This window comes from Typopeltis vanoorti, chromosome 4 (assembly GCF_054136105.1).
Source record: "Typopeltis vanoorti isolate ZY-2024b chromosome 4, IOZ_Tvanoo_1.0, whole genome shotgun sequence".
NCBI lineage: Eukaryota > Metazoa > Arthropoda > Arachnida > Uropygi > Thelyphonidae > Typopeltis > Typopeltis vanoorti.
Genome location: NC_143552.1, coordinates 54,869,803 through 54,889,736, shown reverse-complemented (window position 1 = coordinate 54,889,736; position 19,934 = coordinate 54,869,803). Strand labels below are relative to the sequence as shown.

At 32.5% G+C, this 19,934-nt stretch overlaps 1 protein-coding gene across 1 annotated transcript in view; it reads right to left on the bottom strand.

Annotated features, from left to right (window-relative positions):
• Window positions 1–11,645: 11,645 nt before the first annotated feature.
• The window catches only part of LOC150107312 (attractin-like protein 1), a 447,772-nt gene continuing 439,483 nt past the window's right edge, over window positions 11,646–19,934 (bottom strand). Inside the window, exon 24 of the mRNA XM_090391786.1 lies at window positions 11,646–12,216. Within this exon, the coding sequence (XP_090247912.1) occupies window positions 11,977–12,216 (240 nt within the window). The 3' untranslated portion in view covers window positions 11,646–11,976. The remainder of the gene's footprint in view (window positions 12,217–19,934) is intronic.

Genomic DNA, 19,934 nt, shown 5'->3' with positions numbered 1-19,934 from the left:
CGTACTTTGGACAGACGGGCAGATCAGCATCCATCCGTCTAGAGGAACACAAGTCGTACATCTTCAAACACAACTATGGCCATTCAGGCTTGGCTGACCATGTTTTGGACACCACCCAGAGGGTATCATGGAGGAAAACCACCATGCTCCACCACAGCAAATTCAAGAAAGAGAGACTATTCTTAGAAGCAGCAGCAGCAGCTCTCAAAAACCAACCAAATCTCAATAAATATGGCTGCATTAAGCTTCCGAAGATTTGGGAAACACTCATCACCAGAGTTCCCACCTTACATTCCAGGCCGCCTACTACTGCCCTTAGTGGGCGCTCTACCTAGATAGGACTTTAGTGTCACCCACGTGGTTGGGCTTAGTATTGTTTGTTATTTGTGTATATGTTACATTAATTGTTTTTGTAATCCCCGTAGATGTCCTAGTGACTAGGACGAAATATAGGAAGTATTAAATTCTATTTTAATTCTTTTTGAGTGTTGTAAAAAATCCATTAAGCCTCCAACATGATGTCCTCACAGCACTTAAGCCTCTACACACGTATCATATTTAATGAGTTTGGCTACTATCCCATCAGTAGCTGGTGTCTTGTTTTTGAGCAGCTTTATACTTTCCTCCATTTCAGCTAGGGAAGGTTTAATTATTTCTGGTTGACATAAGTATTCTGTTTTGAAAGACACAGTAGGTTCATACTAGTGGCTAGCATTTGTCTATTGCTATTGTTGACTACTGTTGTTTTTATATGTGGGCCTTTTAGTTACATGGAAAAATTTTCTGGGATTATTTACTGTAAAGTATTTCTGGATTACTTCAATCTGTTCATGAAAGAATTTTCTTTTTTGTTGTTTTATTGGCTTCCTTCGAGAAAATGTGGGAGAAAGAACAGTCCTGTGAAAATACCGAAAGAACACATAAGGTAAAAAAACAATATCTATGAGAAAGTGATGATGCAAGTCTCTGAGTGAGAGAGAGAGAGAGAAAGAAGTGCTTTTCTCCTGGATAGCATGAAGGATTTGAATGGAGATCTTTGATGAACCTGAGAATAGTAATCTTAAAGTGGTTGGGTTTGGGATTTGTACAGTGAAACAGTGCCTTGAGCCAAAAAAAGTTTTTTTTAGAGGCCAAGGAGGCTATATGATGTGACATATTTGTGTCAGAGAAAGGCTTAAAAACATCTGACTAAGAAGACAAATCTGCTCTTGCTTGAAAATTTGGGCATTATTTAAAGGTAAGAGCAAGTGACATGAGATTGTTCTTGTAAGAAATAACACAGGCTGATCTGTGTTTTGATAGCAAAAGTTATTGTTATTGAATAGCAAGGCCAATATTTAAGATCATTATTGTAAAAATCATGTTTGGAATATCTGAGAACTTGAAAAGCTTTATCAAATGAAAAAGAGGAAATTAGTTACTAACAGCAAAACCAGATAGAATTTGCAAACTTTAGGGGTGCTCTGGTATTGGAAGGAAACTTTGAAGAAAGGAAGACATCATCCACATTACATGTAACGTGAACAATTGGAGAGGACATTGCATTCCGATTGCAAGTGCAAAAGACCCATATGAAGGTAGAAGCTAAGCAGTCCTCTATGCCAAACTTGTAGAAATGTCAAGTGTCTATAGGTGATTCATGATGGTTAGAACTGTAAATTGATCAAGAGCAACAAAATTCATGTTCTGGTTTTGAGTGGTAGGAAAGAAGTTGACTGTTAGTGATCATTAGAGAAGAGAGAGCAATGGGATAATAGTTTGAATGGTAATAACTTTATTTTATTATTATTTTTTTTTATAGTAGGCTGAAAATACTCTTTCATGCTATAGAGTAAATGCTAAGATAGATGTTACTTCTGATGCACAATGGCAACTTTCAAAGTTGAATTTGTATTTTGTTTGGCAGCTTTTGAAAATTTCCATATAGTATATGTGTGAAGCAAAGCTGTAGTTGGGTTCAAGCCACTTTTTTTTTTTACTTGGACTGCTTTAACACACTTCTTGGTTGAAAGTTTTGTGAAGAATGGTTGATCAAAGCCTTCATTCTAGTTAGAATTATTTTTGGTTATGTGATCAGTGCAAGTGATTGATTTTGAGAGCAGAAATCACTAATGGCAATTCCATTTGGCATCAGTGTTATCCAAGAGGACACAAGTGGTTGGATGAAGTGATGGTTCAAGTTTACCAAGAGTGGAGCTAATGTTCACAGAATATCTCAGATAACTGATTAAGGAAAGATGCATGGTATTGAAAGAATGAAGAGGATTATATTATATTATTAATGAAATAATTTTTACTTGACTTCGGTGATGTAAAAATTATTTAAATTAAGGGGATATTCAATACCACATTATTTCAAAGCCTAATAAGAAACTCTAAGATAGAAATCATCAAAGAGTTTCATGCCAAATATAGCAAGCTATAAAAGTTCGGTGAGTCCAAGCGAGCAAATACCTGGTTAGTACAATACCGGGCAACTCGTAGTAAAGCTAGGATCACTATTCTTAGTATTAACCCTAATGTAAAACTCATCCTCTAGGAGATGTATGTTGTTTTACATTAAGGGAGATAGGTCACTACCCAGACCGGTTTCAACCTTTATTAGGGTTAATACTAAGAATAGTGATCCTAGCTTTATCCACCTTTACTATGAGTTGCTCGGTATTGTACTACCCAGGTATTTGCTTACGCTTGGACTCGCCAAACTTTTATAGCTTGCTATATTCGGCATGAAACTCTTTGATGATTTTTATCTTAGAGTTTCTTATTCGGCTTTGAAATAATGTGGGATTAAATATCCCCTTAATTTAGATAGCGTGTATTATATTTTCTTGGTTGAAAAGCCATTGCTACCATCAAATACCTTGACACTTCTTCAGCCTGATCAGTGAAATTGGAAAAAGGAAGTCTGTTTGAAATGTGGATAAAGTCCCTAAGCACAATAAACTCAATGTTTGTAGATATGGATTGCAGAAAACCAAACTAGAAGATAAAGACCACAAATGAATGCTATAAAATGCAGTAAGAAAATTTTATTAATGAGCAGATTAAAAAGAATGAGTTTTAGATATTGTTTGACATTCTCTGGAACAGGTACTACTCTTGTGACAGAAGGAATGGACAAGTAGTTCTATAAATAACAACAGATTGAATTTGTGATACCGGTAAGTGGTAGTGATGCATATAATTCATATTAGTACTTAAGGCCATAAGTGAAGTGGATGGTTGCTCAATTCAAGATTTTTTTTTTTTTTTTTCTGACCAAGAGAATCAACTGTACTTTTTATTTTGTGCTTGGTCATGGAAAGAAGAGTTAAATAGTAGGGACATGCAGTGTGATGAGAAATTAACATGTTACTTACAACAGAGGGAAGAACTTAGTTTTCATGAATAGCCTCAACAGCACCCCCTCTCCATACTATGGCAGCAAAAGTTTCAAAGAAAAGAAGTAATCTGTAACTGAAAAGGGGGTGCTTGAAAGAAAGCAATATGTGATGAATGAGTAAAGTATCCTGCAAGTGTGTTATTTTTTCGTTTTTTAATACACACACACACACACACCCATATGTAGGTGGCCCCAACTATGAAAGGTTTGTGTAAACCTATATTACATTCATATTGTGAGTAAGCTAAAGAATCTTTTATTTTTATTAGTGACTAAACATGGAACTTTTTTTTCAGGCCTCCAATTAGCAGAGACCATGAATTGGCTTGCTAAAAACAAATGTAACTCTTTTTGAATTATGTAATTTACAATAAACTCTATGTAAAATACATAATATAAGTTAATAATCTTATATGCCACGTATGAACAGTTATTACATATAAGGTACTTGATCTCTTTCCATGAAAGAACCACAAAACACTTGTTTAATTAAACTAAATAATTATTTTAGAATTGCATTAAAAATTTTAACAACATATCTTATGAAAAGAATAAACTCAACTTACACATTTCTATGACTGCATTATAATAATAAGTTGATGTTTGCCTGCATGCCTTGTGAAAGCCATATAAGAACTCTGTAGGTTGGGAAAAAAACACATTTATGGCGGTTCTGATTATTATGTTTATACTATAAGAATTTCTGGTTATTTGGGGATAAAATTTTGTTCAATGTGGTTCTTAAATGTATGAATGGGACATGCAATGAAGTAACATTTTCTATGAACTGTTCTTATTTTTTAGCTACAAATTTTAATTGATCCTTAATTTTTTCCTTGGGCTAAAGTCAAATTGCATAGAGAAGGATGGGTAGAAGCTTTTTAATATTCAACTTCAAAAATTTCACATTGCTTCTTTCACAACTGGCTGAAATTATGAATGAATTAAAATTTTGGTTTGGTATAAAAGTGAAATGTTTGATGTATTATGGATTTTTTATTTTCTAGATAGAATTCTTATTTGTTGGACCAGGCTCAGATTTTTTATTTTTAGAATTCTGAGCAGAGAGCAAGAGAGAACAAAATGCATGTTGTTGGTTTGGGCAGAAAATCATTAACCAAATTTAAAACTATTTATTATAACTAAAACCATATAAAAAACAAGCCAGAAATATGCCTTAATATTTAAAAATAGTGATCTGCTATGATGTTAAAGGCATAAGCCAAATGTGTTTGCGTAAAAAGGAAAACTTCCATATAAGTATAAAATCTGCAATGAAAAACAGACAGATTTTATATTTAAACAGTAAACAAAATAAAATTTAAAAACAAAGGCTAAAAAAATTAACTTCAAATATTTTATATAAATTTTAAATGTTTTAACATACCAGTGACACAGATAATTTTCTTTTTTTTAAATAGAAAATGGGTAGACTAGATTCGATGTCGTCATTCTTTATTTTGGGGCAATATAATATAAATAATGGCCTTTAATAAGAACAAAATTGGGAAAATATCTACCAACAAAACTGTAAACATAAGGGATTACAAGGAGTGGGAGGAAATTCAATCAAAAAAACCGTTGCATGATTTTTTTTTCACTTGTTTATCAAGGACATGGATTATTTTGAAAAGTATTTATCAAACAAAAAAAAATTTAAGACAATTCATGCCATCAAATAACATCATTACCAGTCATTTTAAACAAACAGTGAACAAAAAAAACAGCACTAACTTCTCTTACAGTATCACTGTTCCAGTTACCAGAACTACCTTTCAGCATTAGTAAAAATGCTTCTCCATGGCAAATTGATCTTAAGATTTTTTTTTTATTAAATTTTAAAATACAGGCAGTTTTTGATTTAAGCAAATTTGGATTGATGTAGTTTACTTGATTTAGGCATATTCTCAATTTGTGTGGTTCAAAACTTGACATTCACATAGTTTGAACTCTCATAATGAGTAGGGCCTCCCTGGAGTCGCCCGTAATAATAAAAAAATAATAATGCAACACAACATATCCTGGAAACTCCTTTGATAAAAACACTCACTTTGAAGAGAAGTAGTGTACAAACAACTGCAGTGGTCTACTCTCATGAGTCACTTCTCGCTGGGATCGGCCTCAGTTTTTGTGACTTTATAGAGAATAGACATTCCCTGTTGATGTACTTTTGTGGAGCAAGTAGTTCTCTAATTCCTTAAGTTTCTAGTGCTAAGATGTAGAAAGGGAGAGAAAACTGTTAAACAAATCCACATTATGTACCTGCTATAATCAAATACACTGAAAATTGTATTCTCTCTCAGTGCTTCTTATAGTGAATGGTAAAACCAGCTCGAAGTGAATGTCAGCTTGCTTACAATTTAAACAAAGATGCATAGAATGTACAATGATTTGGCAACAGAAAGTTGGGGACAAAAGAAATTATGACAAATTATGAATAGTTTTAAACTAAAACATGCCAAATTTACTAAAAATAAGTATAAGTAATAGTTTAACCTATGCCAAAAATCAAGATTTACTGGCACTTATAATTTGCCACTTGTTAGAAGGGCCACATTGACACCAGTCATAGTTTACTGAAATCAAATGAAGATAAGTCAATTTAAATTTGAGTAATTCAGACTATATTGTCAGAAACTTAATGGATTATAATATGAGTAATGCCATTTTAACAAATGTTTAAGATTATTCATTAGTTCTTTTGAAACTAACAAACGTTCTCCTTTGCATGGCTGTGACCAGTGATGGCTCGTGGCTTGAAATCGTGGAGATGCTGCAACTTTCGAAATATACATACACACTGTAAGTACAGTGTGTACATGTTTGGATAAAATATCAAAATTATGATAAAAAAAAAAAAAAAATTAAACATGAAATAATATTATTATTCGACACCTCCAGGGAGAGTGTGCCAACAGCATCAAACGATTGTCCCCTTCCAACTACTAACCACACTCAAACTTACTTAATTGAGCCATTAGTAGCAGAGGCTCTACCAATCGACTGTTTATTATCGATAAAATTATACAGCAGCCAAATTATATATTATACAGTTTGGTATAATTCAAAATTAACTTAAAACTAAAATCCATTCCTTTAATTGTAATTAAAGGAATGTATTTACAATTTTTGGACATTACATTTAAATCCTTTAATTGTAATGTTCAAATATTTAAAGAGATGGAGTAAACACGATAAGCACTATGAACACTCTACTACTGGCACAAACTGCATATAAACCACAGTGGAACTGTGAGACAGACAGTGGCGCATTATGCTAATAGCTCGCATCTCACCATGACGTGCATATGCTTGTGCGCGTAGCAATATGACACCGTGGTAAACACAGTGCTGCTAGCATCCTTCGCCCTCCTAAGTGCTACAAGATGGATTTTTATTTTTTATACAAAATAAGAGAATTGTATAGGATTGTTGATGATAAAATTAAATATTACAAGCAAATCAAAAAGAAAGATAAATAAATATATTTATTTATATATCAAGAAAAATTGGGGGTGCTGCAGTTCCACAGTGCCTATGCACGAGCCGCCCCTGGCTGTGACAGACTCAAGTCAACAAATGCACTTTTGAATTTCCATTTCACCATTTCTCAGCATATTTTCTGAAGATGCCATGTAACAAGGAGCAAAATGTAAGATCCAGTATGTATTGATTTTTACAGGTGTAAACGTATTTATTTTTAGTATGGCAGACATGCATGTTTCTCTAAGAAGCTACCTCAAGCACCCTACAATTTGAAATTTTCATGATGTATGCTAATACAAGAAATGTACTCTCACTAAACTGAACATTGCATTTACTCTATATGGCAAAATTTGCCCTGCATGGTAATTTTTAGGAATGCATTAACTACACAAATCGAGAACCACCTGTACATTCTCTTTTTAAGTTACAAATAGCAATTTTTAAAAATTTTATTTCAAAGAAAAGACTAGTGCATGCATTATGATTAAATAGGCTGATATTCATTAATGATCACTTCTTTGTGTGGTTTCATATTTCCACTATTATTATTATGCTGCTACTGCTATTATGGCTAATTGCAGTAGCAGCATAAAAATTATAATAAATAAATTAAGCATTTTATAGTGTATCATTAAATATACACAGTACTGGTAATTTCTTTTGACACAGTTTAAAGAAACCAAACACAAAACATGCACACAATTATACTGAGATATACAGTTCTTTACTCATTATATAGGCATTTGCAAACAAATGCATTGTGGATCAAAAAAAATATATATACATATAGGAGATTATGGCTATTGAAACTACATATCTACATTAAACTAAAAGTAAATATAAATATTTCAAAATTTATCATTGCATTTTTGAGTACGTTACTATCACACTCCTTTATCACTTATATATCTATTACAGTTGTAAGATGATTCAAACTGTCTTCAAAGGTTGCAAGTTACATATCTTGAGTATAAAAGACTAGTGTATGTATTTAAACATTACAAGTTAAAAAAATATGTCCCTGAAGTCTATAATGGGACCATGCTAACCATAGGTAATGAATATTTATACAGAGATTTATACAATGAAAATAGAATTTATGCATAACACAAAAATATATATATATTATACAAATACATTGTACAATCACAAGGAGAGGGAAGGGAATGAAGAGAATCAATCATTAAAAAAAAAGTGTTACTTATTAAGAATATCAGTTAATAGTCAAATATGTAACAATTTGAAAAACTACAGAAATAAAATTCATGTCATTTTGAAAATTACTTTTTTTTTTGTACTGCAATTAGAACAAAATTAGTTCACTCACTGTTCTAGATAGAATGTAAAGAAATCTGATAGTTTCTATGAGGGAGGAAAAATAATGCTACTAATTCAATTTAACAGATAATTTTCAAATGTTTTGCAAGTTATGGAGAGAACATTTAAAGAATGAGTAAAACCAGGATTTTAGTTTTACTAGTATTTATAGTCAAGTTCCTGAACCTCCTAAGATCTTGCTCAAGAATGAAGCAATATATACCCAGTTTTAAATATTTAGAATGCATGATAACAGAGGATTAGAAGTGAAAGAGACATAGAATGTAGAACTGAAATGACAACAAGGAAGAGACATTTATTTTTTTGTCATAAATTTGGATCTAAGATTCATAAAAGTATGTTTGAAGTACTGTCCCTTTTTATGTAAACAAAGATATTACAAGACTGGAGTTGAGTAATAGTGTTGGTGAAGAGAAATTAAAATTCAATGGACAGAAACAGTGACCAATGAAGAAGCATCAACTAATAAGAGGGCAGAAATATCCATTTTCATCTGTTCTAATATCTGTTGAAGCATAGCAATTTCTTGAAAATTATTTTTGAAGGAAAGGTTATAGGGAAGAGACAGTATAGGAAAATTTTTGGAAATACTGATCAGGCAATCAAATGCCACAGCTACACTCCAAATGAAAAGGATGGTAATAGACAGGGATGAATGGTGACAGAAGCATTTTTTCCCATAACTTCTAAAACAAAGAGGAGTATGATGTAAAATTGAATTTTACATTATACTTGGAGTTAACAGTTTAGCATGCACAGTTTACAGCTTTTCATATCCTCCTCTGGAATAACTATCTAATTTTCAAAATTTCACATCTTCACTATTTTAACACATAGCATCAATTATTTAAGCAGTACAAAATTCTTACTACTTAAATGACATTTCAAGAAAGAGAAGAGTATGGTAGGACTCAATAAGTAGTACTGGTCATTCATTGATATTGCAATTTTTATTATTATTAGGGATTCATATTCAATAGTATTCAAAAAGAGTAGTAGTTGAACTACTCTTCATAATATTAAAAATACATTTTCTCTCAAGTCATCTTCTCATGTGCCTGTCTGTGAAGTTTGTACAGTAGTCAACCTGTTTTCAGCAGATTTGCAGAGCTAAATAGCATACTTGATCGAGATTCTACTCAAAATATCCAAAAGGAAATGTGAATACCAAATGTAGAAAGAGTGGGAGTATTTTTATTTTATTTATTTATTATAACTAAAGGATACAAAGTATAGCAATGTGATCTACTGATACTTTAATAGTACAGCATGGAAAAAAACCTAGCCAAAAAAACACCTCCAATTCAGTCTATGAGCAGCCAATCTCAGGTATCTTTTATAAGCTAGTGCCACAGGATGAAATGACTTGGCAACAGATGTCAAGCATCTTGCAAAATGTTAGAACTAAACATTGGCAAAAAGTATGCCTTAATCTGAAAATAATTCTTCACCACAGTTTCCTTCTGAAAGTGATTTGCTTATAAACTTAATCTGAGCATGCTACTGATAGAGACCACCACAGGACCTTCACAGTGGATTACTATTATTGTGAAGCAAATTGTGTGAGTAGGGAGCAATTAGAAGTAGTTGCAAATATATTATTTACTTGATAACATCAATGGATGACTTCAGCTACATAAAATAAAATATGGATTACTTCATAAAACTGGTAACTTCAATGAATTTGCTTTTCAAATATTAAATTTTTGCAAACAACATGCTTTAGCTATTGCTTAGATAGTTAGCAGTTAGCTCTTTTTTTTTTTTTCTGAGTTGTAGAGTGTGCTCTGACTGACATGAAATTGTATTCCTGTTCTTTTCTGTCTTAGCTTTTTTTTTTTTTTTTTCTTTAATTCCACTTATGAAAGGCTTTTATCCTACAGTATATTAGTGTAAGTATGGTATATAAATGCAGGCATAAGCAAAAAAAAAAAAAAAAAATGGGCATATACAACAGTTAATGAATGACTTCTCAAGTTGTCCTTTGTATCCCATAATGAAAAGTACACGTGTATACTGGTTCTCACACTGTATGGCAATGTACATATCCAAGTTGTGTGTTTCATGGAATACAAAGAGTAGTTTAGCAAAATATGCATAAGCACTTCTGTTTGCTAATGCATATATCAATAAAACGTGACAATTCCTTTCCAAGTATAACATGACATATATTAGCTCCATTATACAATATCATAAAATGCTAGTATATTTTAAGCTGAATTTAAACAGGATATCAGTTTCTGCTGAAAGTGCAAGTGGGAAACAATATACATTAGAATTTTAATACATGTATAGTTTATTTTGCAGATAGGTTGTAATGATTAACAACAGGCAATTTGTCATATATTTAGATGTTTTTAAGAGCGAGCATAAGTATACATAATCATTTGAAAAATTTCAATAGAAAGCAAAAAAAAAGTTAAACAGAAAATCTGTTCATAATTAACTTTTCTAAGAGGGAATAATTTTTTATATTTGCATTTTATATGCAATGCTTCATTGCATATAATTTAATAATTTTATTTACATGTACATAAAATTATCTCATATGAGGTTTTAATCTTTTTCCAATTTCCTCAGTATACCGTTCTTAGTGCGTTAAACATAAGTCAAGGTTCTCAAATCTGAATGTACAGGATATATATCTATACATTATAAAAAAAAAAAAAAAAAAGGGAGGAGATTACATTCTTACCACCTTTAATGACCAACCCAAAACTGGTTCAATAACAATAACAACCCTTGAAACCAAATTCATAAAACATGTTTTAATGGTCCTGACTACTTTTAGTAAACTAATCTGGAATATACAAATCGCCATAATAATTAGCATATGAGCATCACGAAAATTCAAAAGAGAGACTGTATGTATAGGTGTGTGTGTGCACGCACACGCATCTACACACAAAAAGCTGGACTTTACCAGTGAAATCTTAACAAATGAGTAAAATTTATAAAAATCAACAAAATTTATGTATTTTCAGGGATAAGCATCACTTTCTATATAATGTTTTGATTTGTTATATAGTGCAACAAACAAAGTAAAGCAATATAGGCTAAATATGAGAAATTGCTTGCTGTGAAATATTACACCTTAAAACTTGAGTTTACAACTATGCTTGTATTCTTTTACCATGTCACAAATAATAATACCAAGAGAAAAAACAGAGCCACCATTTCTTTCCTAAAAACTTGGAGTTCATGGGAATTTCAAAATGAGTGTCATCAAAGCACTTGGACATTAAAATAGATGAAATTTACACCTCTGTCAGGTTTCTCATATGGAACTGACACATTACTTAACACAGTCATTAAAATAAATGTAATACATCACGTGCTGCATTTTATGTACATACATTTCCTTTATACATTATAAAATTCTAGGCTGATGCCAATTAAAAATAAAGTTACTATTAAAAAAAAAACTGGAGTTTAAGTTAGCCTTGTATAAAAATATTCCATAGTCACATATATGAAAAAATTAATGCATAACAAAAATTAAAACATTTCTATACATTATTTAACAAGCTTCCATACTCCTGCTGGAAGTTTCAACTTCATGCAAAACAACAAATTGATTTATTCAGCCTAACCATAAATAACTAATAAAAACATGGCCCAGAACTTAATGTGGGATGGACTGTACAGTGTTAATGACCAAACCGAGCTTCAGTGAAGTGAATATGAACTGTTCATTCTCACATATCTAACATGCATGCGTGCATACACACATACACTGATGATGACGATGATGATGCAGATGAAATTTATATACAAGTGCTAGAGTTAGAACTGGACTTCCATGACTCCAATTTGCAGCTCTCTTTAATTATTTCTACATTCCCTTTACAAAGAGTCCCTAGAGAAACTAATGCACTTGCAATGGCCAACCCCGATTGTCCAGCTGGGGTATATTCTTCACCACCTGAAGGCATTCTCACTATTAAAGACAAAACAGCTGCTTTACCACCAGAGCATGGTTCTAAAGCAATAGGTGTTGGATGGCACTGAAACAAAGAAACAGAATTATTTTAAGAAGCAATTTAAAGCAATTATAATCTAGAAACTTATTAATAAGTTGATCATTTAATGTATAAAATGAAGTCCAAAGTTGTTCTAGCTCATAGTTTTAAGCTCTCTCTCTTTGTCTTTTTTTATCATCACTATCACATATGAGACTGCAAAACCTGTAACAAATTTATGCTGTATATGAGAAAGGAGGAGTATGATGTTGTTCCGAAGTGCTTGACTTTGAGGGATATTCATGGAGGAGACTGTTACAGAGAAGAGAATGAAAGGTAAATGGTGGTAGCAGATTCAGTAGATGTTGGGCAGCTGATGCTTATGCTATTGTGAGTTTAGCAGAAATGGGAGATAACAGATGCCAGTTCTGATGAACAGCACCCATTGAAGTATCTGCAGAAAAGATGCAATGAAAAACTGAGAGAGAATAAGAATTTTTAGAGGGATTTTAGGTGTACCACCTGAAATGTGAGAGTAGTATTCTAAGGCTAAGTAGATTTAAGATTTGTACATATTAGGAGCTGAACAGGTGAAAAGTAACATCTCAAGTGAACAACACTATCAAGTTTTTTTTGGAGGTTGGGAATGTTACATATCTGGTCTTGATTGGTGAGTAGTAGGGAAGATGAATTAAGGTCTTTCTCATGAGAAGCAATGAAGGTAATTAGATTGTCATTACACCACTGAAGGATAGTATGGAGATCTGTGATTATGGCACTGGTTGTACAAGATCTTGAAGCTAGAGATGTTTAAGAACTGCATGGTTTGTTATATGAATAAGAGGAACAGAGCAATATCATCAGCAAAAAAGATAGGATCTGAGGACAGTGAGAGGGAAATACAGAACCTTGAGGAACACCAGCATTAGTAGGAAAATCTGAAGCAAGAACATCCTCCTCCATTACACACAGGGTGATCCAAAATGTACCTACCAAATTTAATGCTGTATTATTACTGAACAAGGAGGCATATGAATCTCATCTAAAGTATATTAAGGTCTACATCTTATGCCATTTATATTACATGTTCAATATGTTTACCTTCAACCTCTTGTTTGATATTTGATTTGATATTAATTTAACACATTCATGGCTGTCTGGTCCAACCTCAATGCTTTTCTCACCGGTCGGGGCTATCTGATGATTGAATGTACTCTTTGATGAATACCCACTGCACAGTAGCGTAGGTTAACATTTTTCATACCCTGCAAAATGGGGAAAAAAAAAAAAAAAAAACACAAATGGCTATAATGTGTTGGTCAAGTTTTTTCTAATTATACCAGCTTAATTGCAGAGAAAATTGGATTTAAACTTGGTAGGTATATTTTGGGCCACCCTATAACAGAAAACTGGAGATCCAATTAAAGGTGGAAAGCAGAGCATAAGACGACAATTTGGTGAAAAGTCCTTGATGCCAGACTATCAAGTGCCTTGGAAATATCAACAGCACAGGTTTTTCTAAACCTTTTCATGTCATTTGTCTAGCATAGGATTATTAATCCTCCCTAAATGGCAAATATTCTCCAGGGAACAAACTTTTTTCATCCTGGAATTTGACAGATTACAAAAATTAACTACACTATTAATTATGAGTCATTATTTTAATTTTTATATTCCAAAATCTTTTGCTAATAAAGTTGGCATTCAAATAGAGTGAGCTTTGTATTTTATAATATCTGTTTGTGCATGCCTATCTAATACTACCATGTTGATTATGCATTATTAATAACCATGACAGATACAATGCTGAAAAATGCAAATTAAAAAAAAGTTAAGATATTCATTTGTGTATATGTTAAGGATTTTTTATAATTATGTATCATGTAATTTTCTTTTATTGTGCTATTATTATTACTATGCATATTATAATTTAACACATTCATGCCAGGACATGTTTTGTGCTGTACTAGTGCAATGCATGATATAACATGCAGTGCAGCAGTGAATCTGTTAAATAAAAGAAATATTCTCCCAGAATAATGGTTCTGGCAGTTGACAATCTTAGTATAGAGGTGGGTGATATAAGTGCAGAGATCTGTTGTGGTTCTTGATTGGCAGAATTCATATTAGTGGCCAATGATCAGTTCTCTAGGTTGAAGTTGGCTGGTAATGGCAGACATTTCCTTTTTTTTTGGAATGTGCTAAATATGGACTGGTTTACATAATGTGGAGGGGATGTCATCTGAGTATAATACAGGTTAGAGATGGTTAAAAAAAAGTGTTATTTCAGGAGCACATCTCTTAAATACAACTGGAGAATACCATTAGTCCCAGAAGCCTTTTACTATCTAGGTTGCTCAAGATTCTCCTGATCAGATAGAGGCGACAGGCAATATGTTGTTCACAGAATAGTTGCAGGTGATTTGACATGGTCCTCAATGCAGAGTGATGCCAGAATGTCAGCTGTCTATAGGAATTGTTAAAATAGAGAAAGCAAGAGAGAGAGAGAGAGAGAGGTAGATCACCAGTGCTTTTAAAGGAGAAGAAGCCACTAATGCTAGTTGAGAGATAAGTTTCTGCATTTAGTGCTTTCAAATCAAACTCAAACTTAATTGTTTTGCAATTACTGCAGAATTTAGTGAAGGCCAAGAACCAACTTAAAATAAAAATTACAAGCTACCTGTGATATGTTAATGAACCAAATTTGCACACTTCCTGAAAGTCATGTCTTGGATACTGAACAGGAATTTTGAATGGATTGAGGAATGAAGACCTTCATTCCACTAGGGATGATTTCTGTAACATGATCACAACAGGTATTCAGATCTAGAGATTTAGAAATAGTAGTGTTGAAGATCTTCCCACTTAGCACAGCTGTAATGGCCCAAAACATAAATTTGAGAATGGCTGAGAGAAGAGCATTCCACTCAAGATTAAACTTGTATGAGATTATGGTCTGAGTTACCAAGAGAAGCAACTTCAATATTGCACATGGAAGGATAACTGTTTAAGAAAAATATTCAGTGTTGGGTAAGTTTAGAGGATTGTCTGATATTCTGGCTGATAAACAAGCAATTTTCTTTACATCATTGGTTCTAAACTTTTATAACCAATGATATAAAAACACTTTTAACTTCTCTTCCAGTTTGGTCAGCACAATTAGAAAAAAAAAAAAAAAAGAAGGAAAGCTAGGTGGAGTTGCAGACATTAACGTCACCAAGGAAAAGAAATTCATTATTTGGGTAGTTGGACTGCAGGTAGTCAACCTTCAAAGATAAAAAGTTAAAGGTCAAGTTAAGGGAGCAACAGAGATAGCATATGAATAATGAATTTCTTTTCCTTGGTGACGTTAATGTCTGCAAGCAACTCCACCTAGCTTTCTTTTTTTTGGGGGGGGGGGGAAGGATAATGGGACATAGGAAACTAAGTCAGAATTCAAGAAGAGGAGATTAAAGATTTAGCATCCTCTGGAAAGGAATATCAGACAACATAAAGCATCTGTTTTATCTACAGTTTACCACGAATAATATTTATGGATTTATGTAGTCTTTTAAAATCTTCTTCTTCTCTTCCGTCTAAGACGGGTTGAGTCTTCTCTTGAGCAGGATCTTCCAGTCTTCTCTATTCCTTGCTGTTCAAAAAAGTTCCTTATATGTTCTGCATCCCGAGATGTTCTTTATTAATTTCAGCCTGGTAATTCTTGGTCTTCTTTTTTCAGTTGGAAAAGTATTGATTAGGACGTTAGGAAGTCTGTCTGCATCCATGCGTACAGTGTGTCCAAACCATCTCAGTTGTTGTTTTCTAATTTTTTCTATTATTGTCTTTTTATACAATAGTTCTTGTCTGACTGTGATGTTTGTTTTTTCTATCCAACTTGTTCTATTTATTTTTCTTAAGCATTTCATTTCAAATGCCAGTAGTTTTTTCTCCTCTCTTTTTTTAACTGTCCATGCTTCTGCTCCATAGATGACTGTTGGTATAATTATTGCTTCATATAATTTGATTTTGGCTTGTTTAGATATCTTGTTTGTTTTCCAGATTTTCTGTAATTTTCCCATGGTGGTCCATCCTATCGCTATTCTGTGTTTGATTGTTTTGAGTTCATCTATGTTTCTGTTAGTTTTGATCCAAGGTATATGAAGTTGTCTACTTGTTCTAATTGTTCTCCGTTTAGGGTGGCTGAGATGGTAGTTCTGTTCCTCCCTATTTTCATCACTTTTGTCTTTTGTATATTTATTGTCATGTCATATGTTTTACAGGTTTCATTTAGCTTGTTGATCAACTTTTGTAGTTCATTTGGGGTTCTTGCAAGAAGGATGAGATCATCTGCATATTTGATATTATTTATGTTTAAACCGTTGACATTGATTCCAGGCTCATTGTCTATTGCTTTCTTTACAACTTCTTCTAGATATATGTTGAATAGGCAGGGGGATAATGGGCATCCTTGCATTACTCCTTTTTGGATCTCTATGGGTTCTGTTGTATGTCCTTTTTAATTATTGCATTTGTCTTAGAGTAATATTTTATCAGAAACTGTATTATATATTTGTCTATTGCTTTTTCTAGTAGAATTTTGAGGATTTCTCTGTTGATGTTATCGAAAGCTTGTTTAAAGTCCACAAAACAACAATATAGTTCTTTATGGTCTTCCCAGCTGAGTTCTGCTAGTTGGTGCAATGTGAAAATTTGGTCTATTGTTGAATAGTTTCCTTGGAAACCAGCTTGTTCTATGCCTATCATTTCTTCGTAGGTGAATTTTAATCTATTTTGTATAATTCTTATGAATATTTTATAGGTGTGAGGGAGTAAATTGATTGGTCTGTAATTTCTGCAGTCTCTTTTGTCTCCTTTCTTGTATATTGGGATGATCTTTCCAGTTCTCCAGTCATCTGGGATCTCTCCTGTTTGTAGTATTTTATTGAATAGGGTTGTTAAATATTCTATTGGTATGCTGCCTCCATATGACCACAGTTCACTAGGGATAGTATCAATGCCTGGTGCTTTATTGTTTTTCATCTGTTTTATTGCGTATCTAACTTCTTCTTGTAAAATTTTGGGTGATCATTATTTTCTTTATTGTTGGCATTGTAGTTTTGTTTCCTTGGTGGAAGATAGTCTTAAAATGGTTTGACCAGATTTTTCTTATTATATATTCAATATTCCCGGTTTCAGTCATCTTGTTGTTTATCATTGTTACTGCTTTTGCTGAGAATTCCTTTGTAATTTCTCTTACAGTATCATGGAAGACTTTTAGGTTGTTTTGTTGGTATGCTTCTTGGCATTTCTTAGCTTTTTCTTTGGCTTTTTTGCATAGGTTATCAACTTTATTTTTTAGTGCTCTGTATTTTTCTCTATTCTCTTCATTGTTTTGTTGGTTTACAAGTATCTTGGCCTCTCTTTTCTCTTCTATGGTAGCTATGATTTCTTGGGTTATCCACTGTTTGTTTATTTTGGGTTTGGAACCTAGAGTGTCTTGCAATTGATAACACTGTTTCTTTTCCTTCTTCCCAGAATTTTCCGCTGTTCTGTAAGATGGAGGGTTTTAATTTCAAGCACATCTGTTCTAAAAATCGACTTCTGCTTGAGCTATCTTTTAATTTTGATAGGTTGATGTTTTCTTCTTTTCTGATATTATTTTTCCTGTTGAAAAATCTTTTAAAATAGGCTATATTTATAAAGTATCAATACAAGAACAAATGTATTTTTAAACAAATTGATATAAAATGAATGCCTCTGATTCTAGAGATCAACATCTTACCCATTAGCCTCCGCTTCACGAAACAGCATAGCATCACTATTATTGCCTTAATGAGTTTCTTTAACCCTAACTCAAGTGATCTGATATTATTAGTAGTATTCCCCTCCTTTCTATCTCTTCTGTCCTTCCTAAAAATACTATACCTGGAGCACTCAATGCCATAATGTTTAACTCTCTTGTTCATGATATTATCCTGGCATTTGTGTAAAGACATAACAAGTTACCTCCTGGTCTTTTCGCATGCTTACATCTGCAGTCAGCTTCGCCCACTTGGGTAACTTTCTCTTTCCTGTCCCCTACTCCCACACATTCAATAAGTCTGAGCCAATGGGTAGAGATCCATCCTATCACCAGATTTAACCATGCCCACTAACATTTATATCACTAACACTTTTGCATTATCTTAGCTGAACTTACACCATTCTCACTGTTCTTCCCATGATGACTTAGTTTCACTACTCTCTGCATTAAGTCCCACTCCAGTAAATGATTTCTCTAGTATTATTACTGGAAATGAGCATTCCCCAAAATTAAATAAATAAAAATAAATAATTCAGCTATTGCAATTTAAGTTAAAGATGAAAGAAGGAATGGAGTGATGAAACATTACTGGATATAAATTTGTGATAATCGGAAAGTGAATAATGTAACGTTTTTTTTTTTTTTTTTGCTTGTAAAATCAGAACAATATGTACAAGGTTTTGTTGAAAAGTTGTTGATAACCAGCATGAAGGAAATGACATATCTTCTTACTTATCCTAAAAGAAAAAGAACAAATTATTACAATTTGATGAAACATGGGGGTTAAAGGGTTTTAAGATATGTTCTTTCTTGTGGTTATATCAGTTGAATATCATTTTTGTTCTAGGTGTTTATCAGAACATTTCATCCCCCTACCCATCTAAAAAAAGCATACTGATGATCCACATACAGGAATTTCGCAAAGAAAGAAAAAAGTTCGAATCATATTTATTTCAATAAATGTTATTTGAAAACAGCATACTATTTATAAACATTTAACATAATGATCTTTGATTCAAGCATGTGCAGAAAATAATTTCTGCAATATTTTCAGTGAAACATAAGAACTTAATAAAATAAATAAAATCTTGTTCCATCGCACAGGTTCAAAAAATCAGCATAATGATACAAGATGGTAATATATGTTATTGCTTGTCATTAGTAAAAACTACTGCTAAAGAATCTCTTGTCTATTCAAAAATAGATATAATTTATATTAACATATCTGAAATTTATTTTTATATCTTTTGTGAAAGATACATTGAAAAACAATTTCTGATGAAGGAAATTCCAAGTAAAACAGAAAATCAGTATACTTTTAAGTCTAGTGGACTCAGAGATTGCTCCATTGTTGATCCCTTTAATGGTGATACAATTGCCATTAAGGGATTAATGGCAGAGTAGGATAATTACTTAAGAGCTACTCATTTTTATAACATAGGTGGTTTGTGTATTTGATGCACTTCAGTTGGTAGGCAGGTTAAAATGGTATTTATTAATGTACATATATTAATTTTTATGTTTAATAAAATAACTGGTGTCTAAACGAGATTGGTTTGTCTCATTAATGATAGAATATTATCATATCTGTTTGTGGGACATCGATTTAAAAGTGTTACTGGATAATTTTTTAGCTCTGATGCTGTCTGATCATGAAGAGCATTAATTCTTCAACTTCAACCAACCATCCAAATATACAGCTTTGTTTTTCAAGTCAACATCAGCTAAGCCAAATTTTTAATTGTACATGTGTGTTTATATAATAGAACAACAGGAAGTAAGAGAAAAAATACTTGGAGATCTGATATTTTTACTGATCGCATATCATAGGAGTTGTTCAATTCTGCCGAATTATGATGGAATGGGTATGAATACATTAAGTTCAGCTAGCAAATCTTTTAAAAGTCTAGTTATATTAGGATTAGAGTCTGTGATTTTATTTTAATTATTTTCCTTAGCATAGGCAGGGAAACCTACGCAT